Genomic DNA, 17,599 nt, shown 5'->3' on the forward strand with positions numbered 1-17,599 from the left:
GCAAGCTTCCTGCTTGCCAACTCTGGCTCTACAAGTGTGCGCAACACCGCGGAACCAAGAAATCTCGTACGCGCGGTACCGCTTGTTGTGCTTTAAAAAGAAAAAAAAATGAAAAAAAAACGTGCGCAGAAGAAACTAGAAACTATGCACCGAAGCATGCTTCGCGAGTGCTTCGCAGCGTGCTGCACAGATCACAGTGCTGCGATTTATTGCTTAATACATACAGTAAGCACATCTCGGACTCTGAATGAATTCTGGGGTTTTACGAGCCAAAACCACGATTTCATTATGAAGCACGTCGCAGTGGAAAACTCCGGATTAATTTCGACCGCTAGGGGATCTTTGACGTGCCCCCAATGCACTGGACACGGGCGTTCTTGTATTTCGCCCCCATCGAAATGCGGCCGCCATTTGATCTCCAGACCGCGTGCTTAGGAGTGTGACAAGCCGCTAAGTAATTACGTCAGGTCATCTCGGACTCTATGTGAAGCGAAGCTTTCGATCGTGAAGCGGTGAACCAAAATGCTATAAATTTGCCCATTCTATTCCTGCGTATTTGTCGCGTGCACCCGCGCTACACAGATTGTTACATATGTGGCGATCATCTCGAATAAGTAGTGGGCGTTGGCACAATAGAAGTAGATACGTTCTATTCTGGCTTAATGATTCGAGAGCATCGAGGCTGCTGTGCACATCAGACCGAGGTTCGATGCCACCGTGGGGCTCGTAATTAAGTTTTTCTTAAAGAGTGAGCAAGACAGCAGCCACGGTCGCGAAAGTCGGCAAGGGTTCGCAAAGAATCAAAGCTTCGCTTTAAAACGCAAACTGATATTTGGGGAAAGGAGACGAACGCAACCGTCCAGCAAACTGTCCATTCGAAGTTCGATCGAGGCGCGTGCGACGCCCATGTCTTTTTGTCGTTTCACTGCGGGATAAACCTGTGACCCTGTCGTTTAAGCAAGGCGGAAAGCAGATCCTTATCGCACGGCTTGTACAGCAATGCGACTACCTCTGACGCTGACGCATTGCCGTTTGATCGCGACTTGCACAGCAGCTCTCTGTGCGTCATGCCGACTGTCTCCATCGCGCGCCAGGCGGCGGAAACTGCCACAGCGGGAGAGCAGGGAACTCTCGATGTTATACTGCGCATGCTGGCGCGCGATGCACCACTTCGTCAGTGGGTGGACAGTGGGGTCAGTTTCGGTATCGGTCAATAAAGCGTCGAACCATGACAGTGGTGGCCGAAGGAAAATTCAATTACTTGTGCATATGTGGCTCTATCTTTCCAACCTACATAACAACAAAGTGAATTGATGCAATTATGTGGCGAAATAAAATGTGCTTTCGGATAGTTTCTTTTTCGGCGTCTTATATCTTTATTTGGTCGCTTCATTTGTTGCGCCAACGGGCGGCGCTTTCGTTCTTATCGCTTCGTCTGCTCCTGCCGCTCTCTGTGCACGTGCACGTTTTTTTCGTATGCTTCGAAGTTTAAAACTTCCTTTCTGTGCCTGCGAATGTTACGGCAATGTCGGAGAAACTGAGGAAAGGATGCGCGGCTATGCGATGTGGCAACTCGGGGAGCAACACGAGGGCGAAATTTTTCCGCTTCCCGGCGGACGAGAGATGAGCACACTTTTTCTGCGGTTGTTATGAAGAAACGAGCGCTGTGTTTATCAAAACAGCTATAGGACGAAACGAAACATCTTCCGCGCTTGTTTTCCAGTGAATATCTTTTTTGGTTTGGCGCGGCGCATTTTTCTGTGGTGTTGTAAGAAACTGGAGCTGCTTGGCCGATGGATGCAAGCTGACGGGCAGGTGGAATTTTCGCTTCGGCATATATTAGCGGTTGCTCCTCATTTTTTCCACGAGCAGAAAACTTGCAATTTATATCTGCCGCAGGTATTTGAATGCTTGCTGAACAAACTGATTACGCTGGACAGCATTCCGGTGGCCAGTTTTTTGTTACTACATTACCACCTTTGAATGGTCATTAACACGGTCGAAGTAAAAAAAAAAATATTACGTAGCAGTCACCGTTTTCGTTTTGAATTACAAGAAGTTCGAGCTACCTATGTGACGACATAGGTTCGCTTCAGTTTTCAGCCTGTGCTTAAAAGGTCAGAATTATTTAGTCGCTTCTTCGTATTATCAACTTTGGTTTCGCTTTTAAGTGTTCTTTAATCATAACCACGCAGTATTGTCCATTTTTCAGATGTGACAGGTGAAATGACGCTAAATGGGCAGTCCTGGCGGGGCTGGCACGGGAACAGATGTGCAACGGCTACGGCCTCTGCTCGGACCACTTCGGAGGAAGGGACTACGCCGACCCGGTCGTGGTCGGCTGCACCGACTGTTGGAGTGCAAGAGCGGTCCCTGATCGATGAAGGTAAGGAAAACAAGTTATTAGGGGTTGCCAATCTGTGCTTCCGCAGTTCATTATTTTCGCACAAAAACCACTTGACAGGGGACGGCGCAAGCGTAATGAGCACGGCCAGCGCTGTCTTTTCCTCGTCGTTTGCTACGGTGCCGGGTGCCCTGTGACGTTACGAAGCGAAATTTGGTCCGCGTGCGCGAAGACACCGCATGCTTGTCAGCTTCTCGTTATCGCTTGCTCGTCTGCGGTACGCGATGTTCCCGATTATAGGCTAAACTAAAAAAAAAAAATATACGAACAGTTTTCTTCACGTTCGTAAAATGTCGCGCCTTGCTTGGCGCTACCGCATACGTCGCGGCGAAGCCACTTCTTCCCGCGCGCCGCCGTCTTCTCCCTAAGCTTGGTTTGCCGCTTTATAGCAGAAATTCTTCTGGAGCGAAAATCCAATTCTCAGTTGCCCAGCATCTTTAAACTATTGGAACTTAGTTTTGCTGTTATGGGTATATTGCAGAAAAAAAAAATGAAGCCAAAGTAAATAACACGCTCAATTACCCAATCCTTAACAATAAGATGAATCAAAACTTTAATCGATCAACAAAAATAGCTCTAAAAACTTATGTCTAGTATTCTCAGCCAGCTATTGATAAACCAGATATATAATTAACATGTTACATGTAGCAACACTGAAACTTGGAACATTTCTTATTAAATTTTAGGGGCGTATTTCTACTTTAAATCTTGCAACTAAATATAATCAGAACTAACCTGCATGGATTAAAAGTACTATTTTACGAAAACAGTTCCGTTTTTTGTCACGTGCACTAGAAGTTTCATAATGAACGGGCTTTTCATTGTCGTCTTTTCATAAACGTAAAGCGGTGTCACATGGCACGCGCGTGTTACCAATGGAATTCTCTTTATACAGTGGAGCATGACACTCAAGCAGAGACAGGGCTCTGCGCGTGTCCTGTGTGCCTGTGCGTAGTGTTCCTTGACACAACGTGCAAGGTCGGCGAAAATTTGCCAACTCGCCTGACAAGACGTTCTGATGGTGTATCTGTCTTTACAGGCTCTACACTGCCGCAGCGAGGCCGAAAGCAGAAAATATGCCCACCAGAGACTACAGGCTTCATCAACCTATTGAGAGATGATACACAAGTCAGTATCACAAGTAACGCAAGTCAACAAAGTTTAAAACCTGCAGAAGGATTACCACGAGGGAAGCGCCAGAGAATTTGGTGTATCATGTGAGCTGTTACGTTTCGCCTACGACGCGCGGTTTAGCCGGCGCGACTGCAACAAAGCGGCAGACATTTTGGCCCGTTCGGCGTCGCCGCTACGCCTCCCCGCCAAGCGCGTCCAGGCATGTTCCGATGCCACGTGTCTTCATGTGCGTGTGTGAGTGTATGTGCCATTGTGCCCGACCGGCGGCGATACGACAGTAGGAGTCACCTTCTCCTCCCCATTGTGCCCGACCGGCGGCGATACGACAGTGTGAGTCACCTTCTCCTCCCCATTGTGCCCGACCGGAGGCGACACGACAGAGTGAGCCACCTGCTCCTCCCCATTGTGCCCGACCGGCGGCGACACGACAGTATGCGTCACCTTATCCCATTGTACAATCACGTGCTCGTCTATTGAGGGGTTCCTTCTTGCCCTCAACTGCGAGAGTATAAAAACAGCTGCCCCCGGACGCCAAAAGGAGGGCTCCGATTTCTTCTGTTGAGTAAAGTGCACTCCCGTCTCTCTACTTCGGTCAACCTGACCGCCAACTCTTTGCGATGTTAGAATAAACAAGTTGTTTTGTTGTTACCAGTCGACTCATGCTTTGCCGGGACCTTCGGATGCTTCCAGTTGTACCCCAGGCCGCCAGGCCAACGCTACCCTTGGGGCTTGCGACCCAGGTGCAACAACGGGCGTCAGCGCCGAGTTCCCAACAACTCGTACCAGCGGGTACGACCACAACAACTGGTGGCAGCGGTGGGATCGCGACAACGGAGGCCAGCAGCGAAGATATGCAGTTGACTGTATGCTGAGCAGCTCAACGACGATCCGGGAGCAGTGCAACGAGCCCTGTGTGATGACTGGTTGCCTGCAGCGGAACGACTGCGCTGAACTCTTGGCTGCGAGGTTTGGTGAGTGCGGGACTTTCTTCTTCTGAGCTTTGCCAGGCTTTTGTTAGTGTCAGAAACAGAGCTGGTAGTTGTGGTTGTCGTTGCTGCCGGGTTAGATTGCGGCAAGACAATAATAGGCAGTAGAGAAAGCAGCATTCAGAGCAGCCATGGATTTGAAGTCGTTGCGCAAACCGAAGTTGTTGGAGCTTGCAAGAGAGTTGGGTCTGGATGTCTCGGACAAACTCAGAAAACCAGAACTGCTAAAGGCTATTCTTGAGTTAGAGGCTGAGGATGACGAGCTGTCGGAATGCCTTGAGACTATTGAGGAGAGGTCAAAAAGACAGGAGCGCGAACTTAGAGAGCAAAAAGAGAGACAGGAGCGCGAACTTAAAGAACAGAAAGAAAAAGAAGAGCGCGAACACGCTTTGGAAATGAAGCGTCTCGAGGTAGAGATGGAACGCGCTCGTAATGGAAGTCAGGCACACGGTGCAGGAGAACGAGTATTGTTCAAAAGGACTGACCTGATGCGGCCGTTTAAGCTTGGAGAGGACATTGGTTTGTTCCTGGTTAACTTTGAGCGAACGTGCGAGAAGCAGGGGTTCTCTCGGGAAACGTGGCCACAGCGCTTGCTCACTTTGTTACCCGGCGAGGCGGCCGACGTAGTCGCTCGCTTGAATAGAGAGGAGGCAGAGGATTTCGACAAAGTGAAATCGAGTCTGCTAAAGAAGTACAGGCTGTCAGCGGAGGCGTTCCGTCGGAAGTTTCGGGAAAATGAGAAAAGCAGAAGTGAGTCATACACAGAGTTTGCGTACAAGCTTATGTCAAACATGCAGGAGTGGCTCAAAGAAGAGAAAGCGTTTGGTGACCACGATAAAGTTCTGCAGTGTTTCGGGCTAGAACAGTTTTATAGTCGGTTACCTGAGAACGTGCGGTACTGGGTCTTGGATAGGCCAGACGTTTGTACGGTGGCTAAAGCCGCTGAGCTAGCCGAGGAGTTTGTGACGCGTCGGGCTCGTGGAGCTAAGGACGGTCAAAAGGGTGAATTTGGCTCGAAGTTTGTGAGGCCGAAGTTCACACCCATGAGAGCAAAGGGGAACACACGTAGTGCGGATGCGAGTGAAAGCAGTGCGACCGAACCTAAGGAGACGGCGGCAGCCGAAGCCGAACGCAGAAAGCGGTTCGAGATGAGGCAAGCGCGCGTTTGTTATACGTGCCAGAAGCCGGGTCACTTTTCGGCGCAGTGTCCGGAAACAACACCAAAAGTTGTGTTTTTTTCATTATGCAGCACTGACGAGAACATGAAGCTTCTCGAGCCTTACATGCGAGACCTCCTCGTGAACGGGAAAGAGTGCCGAGTGCTTCGCGATTCCGCAGCTACGATGGATGTAGTTCACCCGTCTTACGTAGAACCCCATATGTTCACGGGCGAGTGCGCATGGATCAAGCAAGCCGTGGAAGCTCATAGCGTGTGTCTGCCGGTAGCAAAAGTGCTTATTGAAGGACCTTTCGGAGCGCTTGAGACGGAGGCGGCAGTGTCATCTATGCTGCCCCCCCAGTACCCGTACCTATTTTCGAACAGGTCCGATCACCTCCTGCGCGAGAAGGGGCTTTTGTTTGGTGAGGCTAGCGTTCAGGCCTTAACCAGGTCGAAGGTTCGGGAGCTCGCTGCAAAGGCGGTAGTTGCGGGGCCGACGTTATCGAACAATGAAAAAGGGTCAGAGGTGCAGCAAGCTGACGAACTGAATAAAATTGAGCCTGTAGCGTTGAAGGCGCCAGATACTGGAGAAGAAATGCCCGATAAGGGAAAGTTAGAAGAGCTATCTGCAGATTTGCTCATCGCGCCTACGTCAGACGGACTTGATAGGTTGCTAAAAGTCAGCCGGTCGGCTTTGATAGCCGAGCAAAAGAAGGATGGCAGCCTAGAAAACGTGCGCTGCAATGTCAAGGAAGGTATCGCCAGGAAAAATGCGCGTTTTGTGGAAAGAGGTGGAGTCCTGTACCGGAAGTATCTAGACCGCAGAGGAGTGGAGTTCGATCAGCTGATCGTGCCTCAATGCTATCGTCAGGATCTGTTGCGCTTGACGCATGGGGGTTCGTGGTCCGGACACCTTGGAGTTAAGAAAACTAAGGACCGTCTCTTGCAAGAGTACTATTGGCCAGGGTGTTTTCGGGACGCAGACCATTTCGTGAGGACATGTGACACTTGTCAGCGGGTGGGCAAACCAGGGGACCAATCAAGGGCGCCGTTGAAATTGGTACCTATCATTACGGAGCCTTTTAGACGGCTCGTTATTGATACAGTGGGACCTCTGCCGGTAACAGCCACGGGGTACAGACACATTTTGACTGTGATCTGCCCAGCGACAAAGTTCCCTGAAGCAGTGCCGCTTAAAGAACTCAGCTCAGTTGAGATAGTCAATGCACTACTGTCCATATTTGCGCGAGTTGGTTTTCCTGCGGAAATCCAATCAGATCAGGGCACAGTGTTTACTAGCGCTTTGACGACAACTTTTCTCGAAAGGTGTGGGGTAAAGCTGCTACACAGCTCAGTGTACCACCCACAGTCGAATTCCGTTGAGAAGCTCCACTCCGTCATGAAGCGCGTGTTGAGAGCATTGTGTTTTGAACATCGAATTGACTGGGAGCTGTGTCTGCCTGGGGTGATGTTTGCATTAAGGACCGCGCCGCATGCAGCTACGGGGTTTTCGCCAGCTGAGCTGGTGTACGGTCGCTCGCTTCGGTCTCCGCTTCGCATGCTTCGAGAATCGTGGGAAGGCAGGGGCGACGACCCAGTCGTGGTGGAGTACGTGCTTAAGCTCCTCGAACGCTTAAGAAGGGCACAGGAGTTGTCAGGTGAAGCAATGGCAAAGGCCCAGCAGAGGGCCAAGGTTTATTATGATCGGACAGCCAGGGCCCGTCGTTTTGAGGTGGGCGATGAGGTCATGATATTGCGCACATCGCTAAACAACAAACTAGACGTGCAGTGGGAGGGCCCAGCACGAATTGTTCAGAAACTGTCGGACGTTAACTACGTGGTAAGTCTGCCAGGAAAGCGGAAAGCACAGCAAGTTTACCACTGTAATCTGCTCAAACCTTATAGACAAAGGGAAGCAGTGGTGTGCATGATGGTAAACGTTCCTGAAGAGCTTCCGGTCGAGCTTCCGGAACTAGGCTCAGTGACGAACAGGGAAGACACCGGTCAAGTCATTAGTGACTTAGTCAGTGGAGCATCGCTGTCGCGTGAGCAGAAAACCGAACTACACCAGCTCTTACAAGAGTTTCAAGGTCTGTTCTCTGAGAGGCCTGGTAGGACTTCTGTCCTTACTCATGACATAGAACTTACCTCCCCAGAGCCAGTACGATCCAAGGCGTACCGGGTGTCACCCCGCCAGAGCGATATTATGGAGGCTGAGGTAAAGAAAATGCTACAGCTCGGTGTTATTGAGGCAGGTGAGAGTGATTATACCTCCCCTTTGATTTTAGTTGAGGTACCGGGCAAGGAACCTCGTCCTTGCGTCGACTACCGCAGGCTTAATTCCATCACTAAGGATCAAATTTATCCGATCTCTAATATCGAGGAGCGCCTTGAGAAAGTTAGTAGCGCTCAGTTTATTTCCACCCTAGATCTTGTCAGGGGTTATTGGCAGGTTCCACTTACAGAAGAGGCTAGTAGGTATGCGGCGTTCATTTCACCAATGGGAACATTCCGTCCTAAAGTGTTGAGTTTTGGTTTGAAGAACGCGCCATACTGTTTTTCAAGCCTCATGGATAAAGTGTTGCGGGGACAGCAAGAATTCGCTTTACCGTATCTAGACGACGTAGCGATATTCTCCGCATCCTGGTCTGAGCATATGGCACACTTGCGGGCAGTGCTAACCCGCCTGCGCGAAGCGGGCTTGACAGTCAAGGCTCCTAAGTGCCAGTTAGCACAGGCCGAGGTTGTCTACCTCGGTCACGTGATTGGTCAGGGTCGTCGCCGCCCCTCTGAAATAAAGGTGGCCGCTGTGCGAGACTTCCCGCAACCGCGCACGAAGACCGATATTCGGTCGTTCTTAGGTGTCGCCGGCTACTATCAGAGGTACATCCCCAGGTACTCTGATATCGCGGCTCCCCTGACGGATGCTCTAAGAAAAACAGAGCCTCAAACAGTCGTCTGGGACGAGACAAAGGAAAGAGCTTTTAGCGCCCTAAAGAGTGCCCTAACAAGCCAGCCTGTGCTACGATCGCCAGACTATACAAAAGGGTTCGTTGTTCAGTGCGATGCTAGTGAGCGAGGCATGGGCGTTGTACTGTGCCAACGGGAAAATGGAGAAGTAGAACACCCCGTCCTGTATGCTAGTCGTAAGCTGACCAGTCGTGAGCAGGCGTATAGCGCCACCGAGAAAGAGTGTGCATGTCTCGTGTGGGCCGTTCAGAAATTGTCATGCTATCTAGCCGGCTCGAGGTTTATCATTGAGACGGATCACTGCCCTCTCCAATGGCTGCAGACCATCTCTCCCAAAAATGGCCGCCTCCTGCGCTGGAGCCTCGCTTTGCAACAATATTCCTTTGAGGTGCGTTACAAAAAGGGGAGTCTCAACGGTAACGCCGATGGCTTAAGTCGAAGCCCCTAACGTAGGAATCAGCCTCAAAATTGTTTGTTACTGATGTTTTTCTTCCTGAGGCAGGATTTTTTTAACATATTGCTTTTGTTTAGTGTTTCAAAGTGATGATATGCTTTCTAGTGCAATTTTCCAATTTGTGGACGCGTTCTGAGTGATGCTAGACTACTGTAAGGAACTAGGCAGTGGTATAAAAGGGGAAAGAGCCTGGCAGGGCTTAGTGAGGGTTGTGCCGTGCTTGCTGACTGAGCGGTTGAGTTTCAGCGTAGTTCTAACGCTTGCCGGGAACGAGAACAAAAATGTGAACTCTCCCGAAGTCACTTTGCAGTGTCCCGTGCGAACCTGAACGAGAGAACGAGGCCTTCTCTGTGCGCTGCGCTCAAGAAACGTCGAGGGACGCCCGACTTCGGTTATGAGCATCATCGAGCGACATCCCTCCGGACAGCGGATGCAGTCCCCTGTCCATCGGGATCTCCTTCCCCCGGCGGGGCGGTCTGTTACGTTTCGCCTACGACGCGCGGTTTAGCCGGCGCGACTGCAACAAAGCGGCAGACATTTTGGCCCGTTCGGCGTCGCCGCTACGCCTCCCCGCCAAGCGCGTCCAGGCATGTTCCGATGCCACGTGTCTTCATGTGCGTGTGTGAGTGTATGTGCCATTGTGCCCGACCGGCGGCGATACGACAGTAGGAGTCACCTTCTCCTCCCCATTGTGCCCGACCGGCGGCGATACGACAGTGTGAGTCACCTTCTCCTCCCCATTGTGCCCGACCGGCGGCGATACGACAGTGTGAGTCACCTTCTCCTCCCCATTGTGCCCGACCGGAGGCGACACGACAGTGTGAGCCACCTGCTCCTCCCCATTGTGCCCGACCGGCGGCGACACGACAGTATGCGTCACCTTATCCCATTGTACAATCACGTGCTCGTCTATTGAGGGGTTCCTTCTTGCCCTCAACTGCGAGAGTATAAAAACAGCTGCCCCCGGACGCCAAAAGGAGGGCTCCGATTTCTTCTGTTGAGTAAAGTGCACTCCCGTCTCTCTACTTCGGTCAACCTGACCGCCAACTCTTTGCGATATTAGAATAAACAAGTTGTTTTGTTGTTACCAGTCGACTCATGCTTTGCCGGGACCTTCGGATGCTTCCAGTTGTACCCCAGGCCGCCAGGCCAACGCTACCCTTGGGGCTTGCGACCCAGGTGCAACAACGGGCGTCAGCGCCGAGTTCCCAACAACTCGTACCAGCGGGTACGACCACAACAGAGCCGAGAGTTCTACCAACTCTTGCGATGCCAAGTGACGCTCCATTATCGCAAGAGAAAGGGAAGGACATGGATAAATCTTTTCCGGAGCACGTTGGTGTAGTTGGGTTGTACGGTGTGTCCACTGTACTGAAAGATAAGCTAAACAGCAGTGTACTATAAGAAATATTTTGCTCTAATAAGTATCGCATAGACCTGCTGCGGTAGTTCTGCTATGCGTGGCTTACGCTGCACAGAAATGATATCAATGTGGATCTCAAAACTGCTTGAGAGAAAACCCGCTGCAAAAAGAAAGCTCTAAAAGCTTGAAAAGTAAGAAAAGTTTTCTTACTGATATTTTATTCTTTTTGAATTCCGATAGCTCTTACGGCGGTCTCCTGATTAGCCTATCTTTAGAAAATGTTCCGGCATATTTCAATATTAGCATAAACGTTGTGCAACGTATTCTTTCTGCAGACAGTCATTGCTCCCACACTTGCACCCTCCTCTTCAAAGGTTATTACATAGCTACCGTACACGGATATCGGGATGCTAGAATGTTCTTGAGCTTGCTTCAGTAAAATTGTGCAAGTATTAATGTTGCTCAACACTCTTCAGTGGTTTCATTAATACGGCAAAAGTGGGAGGGGGTCTCCTTTCGGCAAAGTGACGAATAATCTTAATAAGGAAAGAAAGCATGCTGCGCCAGACACGAGTGTTCTAGAAAAGTTGAAGTGCTTTCGCCTCCCTGTAGAGTCGACGCCGAAATTCTCGTGACTGATGACCTCCAGCCAATGATGAAACTCGTAACGTAGCTCTAACACCTGTCCTATGCTTCAAACAAGTCGCACAAAACTGAGGCTATAGGCTCCGTTAAAGAAAGTGCGTAATGTACGTTCAGCGTATTAGAGGAAGGTCTTGAAAACCATTCAAAAGAGAATCGTTCTGAGCAGGTTTCCCTGATGCATTGAATGCAGCCGGCTTGCGTTGCTTTTAGAAAATATTTATCCGTGTCCCGAAGCTACGCGTTCAATAATATCTTTGTGCATCAACCTCTACTGACGATCAACCGCCGATTGACACATGTTTCTCCTGCATTTACTGTTACTCAAATAAAAAAGAGCAACTTAGCGCTATCTGTTGTTATTGTCTTGGAACAGGTGACGATAGAACAAACGAAGTGTATTACAAATTTTAAGAAACATCTGCAATATGCTCGCGAGGAATTTCGTATTGAGACATTTTTCGCAATGTTACAGATCTGAATGAAACTCTAGTGGTCTTACGGTTGCATTGCAAAACAAAACCACATATGAAAAAAGACTATAGACATTTTCAATATAATTTGCTGGATATGTATGGGCACATTAACACAAGGAGAGCTATGCAGAAAATTGAGTAGGTATAGTATGTTGTTTGGACTAGCAAGTATACTCGTTGTATGGAATAAAAAGAAGTTCTTGTTGCTAGTATGCGAAAAATGTCGATCTGCTGCTCTTGATAATCTTATCATTCACAAATAACTGTTACGAAAAAAATTGCTTTGGTAGAGTTCTGTTGTGGACAGCAAACAAACATGGCCTCTGTAGCAATTTTCTACCTATGCGAAATTGTAGAAAGCTGTCTTTCGTATTTATGATCGTAGTACAGAATATGCCCATTTGTACTGCATGGCTAATGAGACACTCAGCTCTACATTATTGTATTGTGTATTGAATGCCTTGCTGTGCGATAGGTTGCTAATAAAAACAGTGAAGTGAAGTGTGCCACCAGCGGACGTGAGCTCCTCAGGGACCCGCTTTTTCGTCTTAATTTGTGAGTTTCCTCGCTTGACCAGAGCACTCACTAGCCAAAATTCGGTCGACGACTTCCCGCCTCACCAGGCGGCAGAACTTTTTCGCCTCCAAGCCGTACCAGCGGCTCCCACGGCAACCGAAGGAGCTGGCAAAGAAGGGACCCCGTTCCTCCCTGCGCTTGCCTGATGCAAGTGGAGAGACGAATGCTGCTGCAGAACAACAAACGCCCGCTGTGCAACCGGCTGGCAGTGACCACTTCAACCCAAGTGCGACAACGGATGCTGACCTCGAGGCGAACTATCCCAAGAGGGCATACTTCCGAAACCAGCCAAACAAGATTTGTTTTAACGTTTTCACCACAGTCACAAAATCGCGATCCTCTCTTTTTCACGCGTTCATTCTTAACAATGTATTCGTTTCTCACGCAAGAAGCTTGTGAATACACGCAAAATTGCCGCGCGACTGGCCGCTCGCGGCACTTCGCACGTATTGGAGGGCTTCTTTCACGCTCGAAAAAACAATTTTATGTGGCACGTATTGAGCACCAGAAAGCGGTATCGGAAGTTTTCCATGTTGCTCTACAATTTTCCCATTGACACATTTAATCTAATTACGATATTTGAGAAGCTGTTTGATTAATTAGGACTAATTCGGCGGAATGTAAAATATATAATCTGAGTATCTCCAAGCTACCGAAAAGAACATTACCTTTTTTCTGCTCAGCCACGTGACGTTTGCATATTTTTAATGTTTGGCCAAAGTTACGTGGGACACCCTGTATACGCTGCACATCGATTTTCACAATAAAAACTGTTGAGAGTAAGTGCCATGTGTTAATTCTTCCGCGCGTCCTGTCTGCTTTGCGCTGTGATTTTAGTCATAAAAAGACGTGTTGTTAAGAAAAAAAAATCAGTGGGACATGTAGCGCAGTTTACCCCAAGTTTCACGGCTCCTGTCTCATAAGTGGTGCTATAGTTTCAAAATGCATTCCAATCAAATGTACCTTGAGAATTCACCGGCATTCGTGAATTGCAATATGCGCTCTAAAGCAATTAGTTTAAAAGTTGATTAGTAATATTTCGCTTAATTTTGCGTTTCAGTTTCTTGCGAAAGTAATGGCCGCCTTTTTGAGCAATCTAGTTCAAGGATTAGAATTGTTGCGCTATCTGCCACAGGCGATGTTTAGAAATGAGCTCAGTTAAAACGTTAGCCTGCGCTGTATAGTTGGTTCATTGCTCTAATGAATGCGTAAACGGAGCTGAAAAAAGACAATTAAATACAAGAGTAAAGGCACACTGCATAAAACACGCGGACGGTTGCGCCCACGTGTGTGTCGTCCGCATGGCAAGGTCACCATCGGCGGCGGAAGTTAATTAAAATAAATTCTGCAGTTTTACGTGCCAGAATCACGATCTGATTATAAAACATACTGTATAGTTCGGGGACTCCGGGTTAATTGTAAACACGTAGAGTTCCTTAACGTGCACCTAAATCTAAGTACACGGGCGTCCTTGCATTTGGACCCCCATTAAAGTGTGGCCGTCGCAGACGGGACCGAACCCGCGACCTCGAACTCAGCAGCGCGACGCCGTAGCTACTATATAAGCTACCGCGTCGGGTGGCAGAAATTTGTCAGCGAGCATCATATATGAGGTGAAGTTGACCCGCATGTGACGAGTGCTGTGCGGTGTGTATTCTGTCGGTATACTACTCCACAACTATTCAGAGCAGCGCAGGGGAAGTACGCTAGCATTTACGTTTTTCTCAACCTGCAGAGCGATGAATGAGCTCGTGGCCACGCGGAATCCCGCTGCATGACTCGGGGCCCAGCGCGTCGTCAAAGACGTCCTAATTCACAGCTGCTGCGAACGCGTCGCGTCAACAATTGCGTGAGAAGCGCTATGCACAATGCGATGAATACAGTATAACAGAGGAAGGAACCAATTTACCACTTACATTTTGACCATAATGGATACGGAAGTGCTTCTCGACGGCACAATGGCTGACTGGGCAGCGAACGGGCAAGGACGGACATAAGATGCAAGAGAAGATACGGACGTAGGATATAAACGACATGTGTATCCTGTCGTATCGCGTGTCCCTCCTTGTCCTTTTACCGCTACACAATCTCCCTAACAGACCGACCAGCCCGAATTACTGCGCTTCTCAGTGTCTCGGCACTCAGATACCGCCTTCCTGCCGCTTCTTCTAAGACCAACGATCGTCTCACCTCGCCACCAGAGTCAAACTGCGCGCTCGCCGAAAGCATATGTTTGTGCTTCGAGTGGCGACCTTGATAGAACTGCCGTATCTGCATGCAGCTACGTCTAGCTAACGCAGTTAGCTGCGTCGGCTGTTGTCTGCACGTCCTCTGAGAGTTAAATTTATTGATGACCCAGCTCGTAACGCGTGACGCAGATGAGAGGAAAAGAGCAGACCGACTCGCGGGTTCTTCCGCAGTGAACGCACATCTAGAACAAGCGCTGTTGAAGACTGGCGGAACCGTCGCGCGAGCGGCCTTGAACGACAGGCGAGCTTTTATTTCGAAGAACAAAGGAAAAATGAAGACAATGCGGCGTTTCTCGAGTGCCGGCGAAGGGAATTCACCCTTTGTTTCCGTCCCTTCCTGGGAGACCGGCCGGCTATTTGTTATTGCCCACATTTTGCACCTACTTCATTTCGACTCGAAGAAAGAAAATAGCAACTAACTCTCTAGCAGCTGTAGCAGCCCGTTTACGCGCGACCGTCACTTAATGCCCCTTCTCGAGATCGCGCTGGCGGGAAGTACGAGGAAGAGAAACGTTCTAGCCAAATTTGGTGCGCCGCTGTGGAGGAGCGGCGAACGACGACGTCCGTTACACAGCGAGATGATAGAGAGCGACGCCGTATATGCGTCACCGTCTTTGGTTAAGTAGTTTGCGGCGCAGTGTGTGCGCTTTATTGACCCGAAAATAGCAGCGGAGGCTTTAGTGCGTGCGGACAGAACACTCGAAACCTTCTCGAGGCGACATCGCTCGCCTGGCATTACTGGTCATTACCCATGGCGGCGCGAATTAAAAAGAAGAAAAAGAAAGATGGCATGCGTCCTTCCCCACGAAGTGCACTGGCATGACAGGTGACTCATGGAGACCGTCGAAGATATAGCGCGCAGAAAAATCATGCACTGTCTATGCAAGCGAACCACGACACGCATCAAACTTTCCGCCTCGCATGAAGAAAGAAAGAAAAAGAAAGAAAGAAAGGAAGGAAAGAAAGCGCGCCTGTGCCGTAATATGGTCAGTCATAATGATATTGCGAAAATTCGGCGTCCAAATTCACGAAGCTTTTCGTTCGTGAGAACTGTTCGTAATTGGCCGACCACCCTTTGCTCTTACAATTGGCGAGCGTCTGATGTTACGCCAGTTCTAACGCACATTAGAGCTGCCTGCTTTGTGTACGCGGAATCAGAACTAGCTTGCGGCATATATACAAAGCAGTTCGTGCGCTAGAACGTTTCACAAGGTCAGGCGTTCGCCAATATCGTGGCAGCGAACATAGGTTTTAAGGGGGGGGGGGGGGGGTCGGCTAATAACAAGGTGGTAGTGGCAGAAACATTTTATTCAAGAAGTTAATAAGAGAGTTGCTTGCTGTGCGCCTGAGTGGCAGCCCCTATTCCGAGACGCCATTGGAGATGACCGCTGCCCGGGCGCGCGTCACCAAGGAACGTTGAGCTTCCAAGGTAAACATCAGCCGAGCAGGTACTCCTCCCAAGCCTCTCTAGTAGGGATGGGGTAAGGGGATGAGAAGGAGAGTAGAGTTGCGGGGCACGAAGCCACAACGTGAAAGGTATCGGCAAGGACCTGAAAAGTCGGGCACATGCCTGAGATTTCCAGCATGAAGTGCCGGGCGACCGCCGGACTAAGGAAAGTATTGGTCTGAATGCGGCGTAGTAGTCGTTCGTCCGCTTTCGCCAAACCGCGTGCAGGGTTAGGGTAGAGTCGGCGCGAAGAGCGGTAATAATCCAGAATATCGCTGTAGCGTGTGAGGCTCGAGTTGCCAGAATCCGACACAGGACATAAAGGGGCAGCGTCCCGGAGGAAAGAAGCGCGGGCAGCGGCATATTCGCCGCCTCGTTACCGGAAAGACCTGTGTGGCCTGGGATCCAGACTAAATTTCAGCATTGCCATTTGTTGGGCGTGTTGGTAAACTGAAAGCATATTTAGCGCCAGCAAACAAGGACGGAAGGGAGACGATAGCGCATTGTGGTGTCGTCGCCCTTCCGTCCTTGTCTGCTGGCGTTAAATATGCTTTCGGTCCAGACTATTCTGATGGAGTGAGGGTTGAAGCACCAGGAGGCGACCCGAAGGAGACTAGCCGCCAGCGGGGCGATGGAACCCTGCATGGATGTATCGAGAACAGGCTGAGCGCGAATCTGTCAAGATAATGCGAGTGGTGGGGTGGGAGGCGGCCAAAGCGATGGCAACCTCCTCTGCATGAGTTACAGTGTCGGCTCTGAAGGAGAGGCCATCGACGTGGTGACCCTCGGTGATCACAGCGGCCGTGCAGTGACCTGAGGCGCGTGCCGCGCCTGAAAGGCAGCGGCACGCGCTTCCCTGCGACCGGGGTGTTGTTCGGGATTCATGTTGCGGGGGAGTGGCTTCACCCACAGCTTGTGGCGCCAGAGTTCCGGTATCGGGGAGGGAGGGACCGGGTTAGAGATTGTGTTGAGGCCAAGTCTGTGTAGCAGGCAGCGACCGCAAGGCGTCTGCGACAGACGAGTGAGTTGGTTGACGCGATGGGCTTCCCGCAGCTCTGCGAAGGATTCATTATGCAAAAAGGTAAGGCGTGCAGACAGGACACACGAGAAGTGCGAACGCCGCTCGACGTCGGCGTTCGTGTTGTCCACTTCTCTTGTGTCCTGTCTGCACGCCTTACCTTTTTGCATAATGAACCCTTACCAACTAGCTCAGCTTTCTGTCGTTCTCTGCGAAGGAGTTGTGTACCCCCAGGACCGCAAAGCGGCGATTGTCAGTAGCGATGGGGAGGTCCAGCGCGCGGCTTGTACACGGAGCGGAGAAGAATATCCAGCTGGTTTTCGTGGTGACGACGCAGGCGAAGGTAGGCTGAGGCGCAGAGGACCCGACTGGTCACAAAGGCTTGGGCCAACTGCAGGGACTGGGTCCCTCGGAGGCCGTCACGCTTGGTAGAGACCCGCCGAATCATACGACTCACTTGTTCGCTGGTTCGTCGGAGAGCAGCTATGGTACGCTTAGTGTCCAGGGAGGATGAGAGGTGAACCCCGAGAATCCGAAGGTCCTGGACCGACGGGGCGGGGCCGGACGGGAGAGAAATCTGGGGTGGCGGTAGGCGGGAGACCGATAGGAGGGCCGATTTGGATGGGGAACACACTATGCCGCAAGAAGCGGCGTAAGTGTCCACTAGAAGGGCCGCCTGTTGTAGGCGTTCCTCGATTTGAGCCGGAGAGCCGGTGTTGGT

General features: G+C 50.4%; 1 protein-coding gene across 3 annotated transcripts in view; it reads right to left on the reverse strand.

Annotated features, from left to right (window-relative positions):
* Positions 1–17,599, reverse strand: part of LOC142571896 (uncharacterized) — a 67,739-nt gene that overhangs the window by 15,135 nt on the left and 35,005 nt on the right. The window contains exon 1 of one of the 3 annotated variants that reach the window (XM_075680603.1): positions 14,355–14,477. The exons of 1 other annotated variant lie outside the window; for it this stretch is intronic. In XM_075680603.1, coding sequence (XP_075536718.1) covers positions 14,355–14,441 — 87 coding nt within the window. In that variant the 5' untranslated portion in view covers positions 14,442–14,477. One more of the 3 variants, XM_075680593.1, reaches the window with a different exon arrangement.

The sequence above is a fragment of the Dermacentor variabilis genome, chromosome 1, assembly GCF_050947875.1.
Source record: "Dermacentor variabilis isolate Ectoservices chromosome 1, ASM5094787v1, whole genome shotgun sequence".
Taxonomy (NCBI): Eukaryota; Metazoa; Arthropoda; class Arachnida; order Ixodida; family Ixodidae; genus Dermacentor; species Dermacentor variabilis.